Source organism: Rhipicephalus microplus, chromosome 5 (assembly GCF_043290135.1).
Source record: "Rhipicephalus microplus isolate Deutch F79 chromosome 5, USDA_Rmic, whole genome shotgun sequence".
NCBI classification, from domain to species: Eukaryota; Metazoa; Arthropoda; class Arachnida; order Ixodida; family Ixodidae; genus Rhipicephalus; species Rhipicephalus microplus.
In genome coordinates this window covers 3,728,881-3,739,804 of record NC_134704.1, presented here as the reverse complement: position 1 = coordinate 3,739,804, position 10,924 = coordinate 3,728,881, and the positions used below count along the sequence as shown (strand labels likewise).

Here is a 10,924-nt window from a genome sequence, read left to right as displayed (position 1 = left end):
TGACGTGAAAGCACGCGCCGTTGTCAGTGCATCTAGCACGCGTTCTCTCGTAGTTGCTTCGTTGTCGGTGAGCTGTTACTCCCTGTTATTACTCGGACGAAGCGATTTCGCTGAAGGTGTCCCGCTGGCTCAGAGATGAGCCCGGTTCCATTAGTTTCGGATCGTCACGACACACGTCAAGCCACACGAAGCCAAGAGCAGGCCAGAAGTACAAAGTTTAGACAAATGTGCGTACTACCCATCATTCCTATGCTCGCTGAAGCGCTGTGCATTGCAGCTCCCATAGACACTAGCGCCAGAGTTCCCTCTAGCGAATATTGGGAAACTCTATCCACTAAGTATTACGGCTAGGTGACGTTAGCCGCCGCCCGATCTAAAGGGTACAGCCACATCCATCCGTCTCGTTCAGCGACCATAGAAATAATGGGTAGTACCATGGAGGAGGACTAGTACCACAAAGGAAGGAAAGGTGACTAGTACACACATTTGCCTAGTTTTCGTACTTGCGGGCGGTGAATCATACTTGCGGCTTCGTTTATTGCTTGTTACGGTTTTGTTTTGAAAGAAAAAAACAAACCCTTTTGAACTTAGTGACTTCATTCGAGATGATAAGCCTAAAAAAATGGGGTTGCGAAGCCTAAACAGTGAAAATTTGCTAGTTTATGTTTTCATAAAAAACAGCTCTAGGCCACACGAACACACACGGAGCCAGAAGCAGGCCAGAAGTACGAAAATCAGACAAAATGTGTGTACTCTTCACCTTCTTCCGTGGTACTATTAGTCTATTACAGTGTACTAGAAGAGCGCAGTGGGCTTACTCCGCCACTACTCTGACGCTTTTGGCGTCACATAAGAGAGATGGCGCTACAGGCATCTTCAATAGAAGCTTCACCTGCAGAAGCTGCTCGCCGATGGCCGCTCGTAAAAGTTGCAAAGTGCATTTATTCGATATTTATAATAAATTTGCATGCTTTGACTGTCCTCTGATATTAGGAGCTTCTGGTGCTCTCGCTTCACAGCGTTTCCCTTTTCTTTTGTGATACAGCTTCCCGAAAATTTGTCCGATGGCAGCCGGCGCAGTCTGTGCATTCTCCTTTCTAGTGCGACGCAGCTAACGCTTATTTGTGTGTGTGGGGGGTGGGGGGAGGGGGGTTTCGGAGGGTGTGTGCTTGAGTTAGTTGAGTATTCCTGATAAGCACTATATTTGTTCATACCACATCGTGTTTTCTCGAATAAAACACCTCATCGAAAATGATGATGTATCCCACACATTATGTGGTTTGATACAGTGACCAAACGTACGGTTCATGCTGTGTAGACCGCACCTAAAAAGAATTCGCAACAAGATTATGTCCGCCCTTTCACGACATATTTAGAAAACAGTGCACGTTCACTTCCTAGAAGAGCTTTAACATGCAGGCGAGCTGGCTGTGTTTGCGCCTTTATTATAAGGTGAAATAGTAGTGCTTAAATAATTTTTGTTCTGCTTCAGTTGTATACCATGGCACAACAGTTTTCTGGGGGTTATTAATAATCATAATTATGCAGATGCACGTATGTTAGGCATATGTGGAGTGACATAGTGAAAACTAAATAAAGATACACACGAAGCTTCTGCTCCTGACACGAAGCTCTTATTTGCAAGAACTGAAGCACACCATGTAGCCACTGATTTACACACCTTATTCACTACATGTGTGACGGCTCATCTTCAGCTGCTTGGCGCTCTGCCGCTTCCCTGCCTCGTCAGTGTTTATTCCTTTCACATTGAATGAAGACGTGTGACAACGTAAAAGTAAATACTTTCGCTGTGAGGGTAGCTGCGTGCACACTGCAACCAACTTCAATCGAGAGTCTACGCTGAACAATTGTCAGTATGTCCATAATGCTGTCAGAGTGCAGCTTACTCTGGCAAAAACGTTCTGTGAAAATATCCTCGAGCTTTTCGTGAAGCTGTACAGCTTACTTGAGGGATGAAGGAGGCCTCCTCGGTCACAAAAGTTAATCAGCCGAACAAGTTGAAAACAGCCTCGGCGTGGATAATGGATGAGGTATGCGCACTTTTTTTCCATCAATAATATGCACATGGTCCTTAAGCTAAACACACGGTTGCAAGTGAAGTTCGCAAACTGCGTTGGTGTCTTCCAGAAGCTTGTCCGCTCTGTGCTGGTTCTTCTCGCATTCCTTCGGCCTGTTTTCATCCTTCAGGACGCCAAACAATGACAGGTACTGCTTACTCTTCACGAACACGTTGCCTGTTAGACACCCAGGCGCCTAACAGTGGCTTTGCCGTTGTCGCGGCTTGGTTACAATATGCACTGTAAAGCATACTGTCATCTTGCGTGGTGCGTAACGCTCAAAGCTGACGGCAAAAACTCGGCGCAACAATGTCCACAGCCACTCAACGTGGCTCAAACTCTGTTGCTCTGCAGGACTTAACCACAAAACACCTATACACTGCTTAACCACAGAAGACCTATACACTACCATACACTAACACTACTTAACCGGCTCAGCTGCAACGTCCCTCCCAAACTTCTTCCATTGATCGCGATGGCAGCGCTGTCGCTCGTGCAACCAGAAAACCACAAACGTGTGGCATTTCTGGAGCCACCCCTCTGCATACCCTCCGCTGGAGAGTGAGCCCACTGCCCCCTTCTAGTACACTGTAGTACTATCCATCATTCCCATGCTCGCTCAAGCACCGTGTGTTGCAGCTCCCATAGACACTAGCGCCAGAGTTCCCTCGGGTGTATATTAAGAAACTCTATGGCTGCTACGACACGGGGAAAATAGCTAAAACGCAATTATAGTGTAGTAGAATATGGGGTCGTGTGTTCAGGCACCTTCTCTCGACATGCATCGCGTGAAGCAGCGCACGTGGACAAAAAAACCGGTTCTCAAGGCGACGCTGCCGTAGCATAGGCTGGCAGGACCCGCTCTGCCTTCTCGGGTGCTGTTCAGTGACCTGTTGCTTGTGTTCGCACCCACTCAACGAAAGTTTTTCTGGCAATGTTTTTTGCTGGCCACACGACAATGAGGCAATGACGAGTCATCGGCGGCAATGACACTGCTTTGCACCTAAGTGCGAAACAAGGTATATCATTGGAAAAAAAGTGAGCAGCCGTCGCTTTTCGCTGCACCCAAAAACGAAGCACGGAGGAAGGTTCGGGAACAGAATTTGCATTGAAAGGATGGGACCGTGAACGAAAGCTGCTCTGTATGTGAGCTACACTTCGAGCCTTGATGTGACCTCGCAGACTAAGTGCACGTTATAAACGGAAGCTGGCGTACTACGTAGGAGACCAGAGCTAATGCCGGACGCCGTGCCGACGTTACTTCCCAACGCTCCAAGCTGCTTATCGGAGAAAGCGCCGCATCCAAGACCTACGAGAAAACGGAAGAACTGGGCGGTTGATTCTACCATCTCCAAGAAAACTGACGCATTCTGTGTTGAGAGTGAGGTCACTGATTCAGGTTCATCGATGGACCTTCCTGCTGACTACGAACCCAAGGTGGCGAACACTACAGAGACTGCAGCTTTGCTGGAACGCTTACTCAAGCTTTGTTTACCTTCAATTTATATGCGCTTGATCGCACCGCATCTAGTGTTAAAGAGAGAGGTAATGTACGTGCTGTCACGGCTTCATTTTTTTCGTGAAGGGTATCAACCAGTCTCGAGAAGCTAAATGAAAAAAAAAAGCTGCACGCGAAAATCAGTCGGTGTTCATAAAAGTGCCACCGTGATGAAGTGATCACGAACTGATAATTCCATGGAATGGCGGTGAATTCGATTGGTGTTACTATTCACTGCATTATGCGTTCTCGTAAATAAAGGGTTTCTTCTTACAATCTGACAGTGGTACCAAGTGATGTTTCCTTTTGACTGTACAGTGCAATATCCCGGCCACAGCAGCGCTATTTCGGCGGGCGCGTAAACGATTAAGGACCCAAGATTGACAAAACTATTCCCAGGTCTACAGCTACGGCATGCCTCAATCAAATCGCAGTTTTGTCACCTTAGTCACATAATTACAATTGCATGATGCAACTATCGACAAGAACGGTGCCGCGCGAGTAACGAAGGAAGTCGCAGTGTGCAGAATACGACTCGATATAGCAGTAACATAACAAGAAACTTTCGGGTCTATGATGCCCCTTCGATACCTCAATCTTCCTGATTTTTCATTCGCTCACCAACCGAGCTTTAAAAACTGCACGCTGTTTCCCCAGGGATGACTGCTTGGCCGTCGTTTGTTAGACCTGCATTCGGACCGTGCGTTGCAGCTTTAGCGTTTCGTTTTGAATGCAGTACGAGCACACCGATTCAGCAAGCCTTTCGCAGACGTGTCAGCGATTAAACACAAGACTATTAAGCGCGACGTGTGCATGTCACGGGATCGAATCCCGGCTGCGGCGTCTACATTTCGGCGCGAATACTGAGGTGCGTGTACCTATAGATTTAGGTTAAAGCACCCCAGGTGGTCGAATTTGTGGAGCACTCCTCTACAGCGTCTCTCATAATCATATAGTGGTTTTGGGACGTTAAATCCTTGCTATTACTGATATCAAAGCAAAGAAGTGCGTAAAGGGCAATGCGTGAGGTGACAGCTCACGCTTAGGTGGCCTCATCTCGCGGCTGTCGATGCCAACTGCGGCAGCCACGGCTCTTTCCTGAACACACTACCCCATATTGTAATACTCTATACTCTATTTTCACTCAACTTGGCTTGGATCGGTACAAAGGTATGTCTTTCCACGGAGGAAGGGGTGGACGGCCGAGCTAGCTCCAACCTCCACGTTCATCAAGCAAACACATGAAGCAGGACGAACGTGGAGGTTGGAACTAGCGCAGCCGTCCACCGCGCCGCAGGCTCGTCTGAGTGTGTGCATCATAAATTTATTAAGTATGAAGTGCGGATTATCGTTGTTGGACGTACTGCATTTTCTAGATTGCAATGCAAGCGTGCTGTTGTCAATGGTGAAAGTGTCCTTGCTGCCGGGTTTTCCTTGTCGCAAAGGGCAGGGTCGACGATGAAATAAATGCTTTTGCACAGTTCTTGTGTGACCGACCGGACACATACATGCATGAAACCACAGTGCGTCTGCGAAGTGTTCTTACGGTGCATCTTGCTAGGAAGCGCAGCCACTATTACAAAGAACACACACCGCTAGCGCTTAACTTCAACTAAACGTTTATTGCAAACGCTAGAGTTTATAAAGGGGGTGAAAAGAGAAAAAGAATAGAAAATGGTAGACAACAAAAAGCACACGTGCCAGTCCCGTACATAGTAATGTTGTTAACAACATTACTATGTTGTTAACAATGGCAGACAATTGTCTGCCATTTTTTATTCTTTTTCTCTTTTCAGCCCCTTTATAAACTCTGGCGTTTGCAATAAACGTTTAGTTGAAGTTAAGCGCTTGTGTTGTGTGTTCTTTGTAATAGTGGCTGCGCGTCCCAGCAAGATGGATCCTTACCAACTGGCCCGATACAATTGTTTATTGAGTTACATTTTCTTACGATGGATGGATACAACTTTAGTGTAGTGTTCTTAAGAAGCCTGTGATCTCCGAAGGCCAAAGCTACTGCATTGCCGCCTGTTTTGTTTAGTGCGAACACGTATGACCATTCCCATCCGTTAAATGCTTTCGTGCTATCACTGGCCATGCGTGTTATTCAGCAAGGCAGACAAGCTGTTTTGTAGTTAGATGGGCTAACGCCGTCGGCACTTCACCTTGGGCATCGTTTATCAACTGCTGATAGCCTAGACCATTGCGGCGGCACGTTAGTATTTTGAAGCGGCCTGCCGGTTACCTCGCCAGGTGATGGTACACTGAGCGACATAAAGTTTCTTCTACGTTGCAGTGCGCCTTAATGTCATCAAAACACAGATAAAACGTGGAAATCAACATTCCTGACGCGTGTGCCTGAGAAACCAATGCAGCCAGCTGCGTTTGAGTTTTTCGTGTCCTTTTGCGTCTCGCCGATTAAGAGCATTAATTCGCAAACCACTTTGTCATAACAAATAGTGCCAATCCTGCGAGAGTCATCAAACATTGAATATTAACGGGCCTGTGTACAGGAACACCACCAGCAGCAAGCCAGGCTGACGGGAGGCCGATGAGCTAGCGCAAATGTTTAAACAATGCATGCGCGAACAAAAAAAAAAAGTAACAAGGCTGCAATTGGGCTTGAACCACCGCACTCACCAGTGCTTGATATGCCGCTTTAACCAACTACGCCAGAACTGTGAATTTGTTGGGTAGGATTAACAAGGCGGTTTTGTATTGCTGTCACGCTGGACCTAACTAACATTTTATTTTTTACTTTTGCATTTGGACGTAACTTTTACAGCTTCTATCGTTACGTCTAGACGTACAATTAAACACTCCGACTATTCAAAAAAAGCGCCTAGCCGGAAAAGTATGACGTCACTTCTGTGCGGCGCAGCCGCCGTTTTTGTGTAGGGGTGGCTTGTGCGCCGCGCGGCGCAGCAGTCTCTGCCTTTATTTATACATGCTGAAATAAAAATGTCAGCCGTGCTGAGCGCCCATGATAGAGAAAATGCACACTAACTTATCCGACCGCTAAAAGAGGCGTTAGTAGTTCCACTATACGCGCAATTGACGAAACTCGCCGCGGTCGATTTTTTCGCCCTCTACGGCTATCGCGGGAACTTGAGAGTTTCCGGCGCCTGGTTAAAGTATTCTAGCTCACTTTAGCCTGGTGGCTGCTGCACCGCGCGGCGCAGAAGACGCTGCCTTTTGGAAAAGGCTGAACGGTATCTGCACCACCTCCTCAAGTTTCTCCACTTGATCCGTCCTCGAACACGGAAGTTGCGAGAGCGGCATTACAACATCACGTCGATTGCGGGGACTGGGCGAGGGCGAAAGTTATGGCGCGCTTTCTCCAATCGGCGACGACCGGAGCCCCGCCCCTGCACGCCTCTCGGAAAGTTTTCCGGCGCCAGTTGTGCACTCGGCCGCAGAGAGAGCATGCCGCAACAGCGCGACAACCGAGTCCGTCACGCGGACGACGCCCTTGCGGCTGCGATGGAGCTGTGCTGCGTACCGACGGGCTGTCACTCGGACGAACCGATGCTCGCAGACAGTGCGGTTAGGGTGATCTGCAACAACGAACACTGCCCGCAGAGTCAGCTGATGCACAGGGCCTGCTTCGAGGAGTGGGAGAACGCGGTGCTCTCCTTCCTTCGCTCCACGGGACGCGCGCGCTCGTGGAGCGAGAAGCAGCGGCTGCAAAACTTGTGGACCAAGAAAGGCTACGACTTGGCCTACAAGGCGTGCGGCTGCCGCTGCGGCAAGGGCCACCTGCGAAAGGACCTCGACTGGGTGCCGCCGGCGGCCGCCAAGAAGAAGCAGCGACGACGTAGGGGCAACGACAAGCCCAGCCTGAACAAACCACCGAGCAGCGTGCCGCGGCTACGCAGCTCGAGCATGTCAAGCACGGGCTCGGCCGGCAGCCCGCCCAGCTCGTCGTCGCCCGAGTTCCCGCCGTCGCCGACGCACAAGCTGTTTTCGCGCCGCCAGGACTACTCGTCCTTCAACGCGCTTCCGCGGCACAAGATCAACGCGTACCACATCAAGATGGAAGACGACGGCGACGACATCCGCTGCTTCATCCTCAACACGCTCGGCGCCAACAAAACGTCGCGCGTGGCTTGCGTCGTGTGCCAGGCGCCCATGTGCGTGTTCGACCGCTACCCGCTGGTAGACGGCACGCTCTTCCTGTCTCCTCGACAGCACAGCCCGGGCTCGGTGCCGGTGCGCGTGGACGACGAGAGGGCGCAGTACTTGAGCGCCGTGTGCATGCGCTGCCTCGAAGGCTGGCCGCTGGCGTGTGGCGCGTGCGGCGCTCGCTGGAGCGGCCGCCACCTCATCCTGGGCACCATGTACGCGTACGACATATTCGCCGCCACGCCGTGCTGCGAGGAGCGACTGCGCTGTAGCAGCTGCCGACGGCCGTTCGCCTCCTCGCGGAGCTACTTCAGCGACTACAGCCACTGCGTCGGCTGCGCCCACTGCGGCGCCAGGGACTACCACTTCGTCAAGCCGCTCAGCACGTACGTCAGGCTGTGAGTGTGACGACGGTACGTACTGGCGCATTTCCCATTTGTAAAATGTCATTTTCATTCAGCTTTTTGTACATGTTGCGACACAGAAAAAAAGGGAATGTCTCTGGAGAGGCAATCGTGAATAAAGTTGTTTTTCTATGCGTGTGTGCCTCCTGTGTTATTAGAGAAACGAGACCCAAAAGTCCCCAGGGCAAGGAACGCTTTTCCCCGACCGTTTCACTGCCAAGGACAATCGATAGCGCGCGTCTGGCGGCCCACTTTTCAGGGTCGGCAGCCGACGGCGCTGGCACGACGATATTTGTGTTGCTCTGCAGCTTTCGCTGCGTGCTTCTAAATTTCTCGGGAGGGTAGTGCGTCTCTCTGCGGCATGAGCTACTTACCGAGCGTGAATAGTTTCGGGTAGCGCAAATATCGTAATACGTTTGTACGGTGTGTAATACTTCGTGTTAATTTTATTGCAGAGTGACCGAGGTTCATTACTTGTCTTGAAACTTGTAGACCTTCTTTTTTTTTTTTCGGAAGTTTCATTTGCAGTCTGCGTAAAAGCTGATGTTCACTCAACAACTAGATGCTCCGTGGGTAAATTTTGTTTGAAATTTTTGCTTGCTGCAGCAAACGAAATGCCGAGTGCCCGCGGATTTGTGTTCAAGCCTCATTTAGTATGGGCTAGGAAAATAGGCCCAGCTGTGGGCTGCAGGAGAGACGCACGTGGTTCATGCTTCTGTGTCGGGCGTTTCCTCTTCCGTCTACCGGCGGGAGAACTTGTTGCCAGTGGAGCCACACACAAGGGCCCCATATCTCGAACAAGGTGCACGAAATTCGCATACGGATATGTGCCCAAATGAGGACGAGGTCATGAAATTTACCGTCTATGCATAAGACCCAATTATATAATTTCGGAGGTGGTTCTGAGAAAAAAGAATTAACTTGTTCGCCTAAAATACATATCACGCGCAATTATTTTTCGTCGATAGCGCAATTATAAAAACCATATTTCCGGACATTGGGTGCACCTACGGGCAAAACAGTGCACCTTATGGTCACAATATCTTCCAAAATAAAAAGAAACCCCGCCGCGGTGGTCTAGGAACTATGGTACTCGGCTGCTGACCCGCAGGTCACGGGATCGAATCACGGCTGCGGTGGCTGCATTTAAATTTTCGATAGAGGCGGAAGCGCTGTAGGCATGTGTGCTCAGATTTCGGTGCACGTTGATGAACCCGAGATGGTCGAAATTCCCAGAGCCCTACACTACGGCGTCTCTCATAATCATATGGCGGTTTTGGGACTGTAAACCCCACATATAAATCAAAATAAGAACAATTATAATGCAATGTTACGAGTGTATTAATCCCGATACCTGACGAAGGGCTTTTGAGGCTGGAAATCACGAACATGTCATACCGCACAAAGTACCTGTATTCACGAGTTTATCGCTGAAGACAAGTCAAGTGATGACAATAACTGGTGTAAGTACATGTTAACAACTTTAATATATACACTTTCCTTTGAAATAATTGCGATAGTTTTATCGCGCTCTGTTTTACTTCATAACTGTGCGTACACACATAGTTTACCGAGAGCGCCGAGGTGAAAGATATATATATATATATATATATATATATATATATATATATATATATATATATATATATATATATATATATATATATATATATATATATATATATATATATATTGTAGTAAGCGAGACAGACACAACACCCGTTCGTCGGGCAAGCTGTTCTATTCTGCCTCTTCTTCCTCGCTTTCTAGCCCATGGCCCACAGCTGCCACGCCGCTCTTCGTTACATTCGGCCACACTGCGGACCTGACAACAACAAAAAAAAGAAATTACAGTTCTTTGCACCTGCAGCGGTCTGACTACTTTTTTTCAAGCGCTACACATGCACGGCAAAGTTGTTTCTTTTGCGTTTATCCAGAGTGAAGTTCGCATCTGAAGTGTTCACACGCCAGGTATTTTCTCCTACACGCTGAGTAATTATGAATGGCTCGTCAAACTTAGGGAGTAGCTTCTTGCCAGGCCCGCTGGTGCCCCTTTGCACCCAGACCTCGTCACTGATGTTGTAAGCAGAAGCGGGTCTACGGCGTCTGTCATAGTGCCGCTTTTGATTTTCTTGTGCGTGGGTGGCTTTCTTGATCGCCTCAGTTCGGATCTTCTGACAGGCCGCTTTGCGATCGTTGGTACGTGGAATTATAATGGGAGCATCCAGACTGAGGACCGCTTTCAGCTGTGGTAGTTTCCCATAAACAATTTCATAGGGCGTTTCCCCGGTAGACGTCTGCAGTGCCGTGTTAATCGCAAAAGCGGCTGACGGAAGGTAGACGTCCCAGTCGGCCTCTCCTCTTGTCCCTGCCTTCGTATATGGAGCGAGTCATGCCTGGATGCTTTGGTTGGTCCTCTCAGTAAGGCCGTTTGCTTGAGGATGAAACGCGGATGCGAAGTGGTGCTGCACGCCTGCCGTGCAAAGGTACTTTTTCAGTTCCACGCTACGAAACGTTGTAGCCCGATCAGATATTAACTTTTTTGGTAAGCCATGTCTCCATTCAAATCGGTGCTTGAGGAAGTCGATTAGGTAAGCGGATGCAAGAGATTGCACGGCCTCCACTTCCACGTATTTTGACAGGTAGTCTACTGCTACAATGACGTAGCGATTTTCCGCAGTGGTGGTGGGTAGAGGTCCCATGTAATCAATGCCAATCGTGTGGAAAATTGTTTCGGGTATCTGGATTGGTGTTAGTAATCCAGGTTGACACCCAGGCAGTCGCTTAAACTGCTGGCAAATTTTGCAACTGGCGACATATGA

At 49.0% G+C, this 10,924-nt stretch overlaps 1 protein-coding gene across 1 annotated transcript; it reads left to right on the top strand.

The window, feature by feature from the left end:
- The first annotated feature begins 6,486 nt into the window (after positions 1-6,486).
- Positions 6,487-8,238, top strand: LOC119175109 (hdc homolog, cell cycle regulator). The gene has a single exon (XM_037426345.2). It carries the CDS (start codon positions 7,000-7,002, stop codon positions 8,098-8,100), a length of 1,101 nt encoding a protein of 366 aa, XP_037282242.1. The 5' UTR covers positions 6,487-6,999; the 3' UTR covers positions 8,101-8,238.
- The last annotated feature ends 2,686 nt before the right edge of the window (positions 8,239-10,924 follow it).

Coding starts and splice junctions, on each gene's coding strand:
- LOC119175109 (XM_037426345.2), top strand. CDS start 7,000: ATGCCGCAACAGCGCGACAACCGAGTCCGTCACGCGGACGACGCCCTT.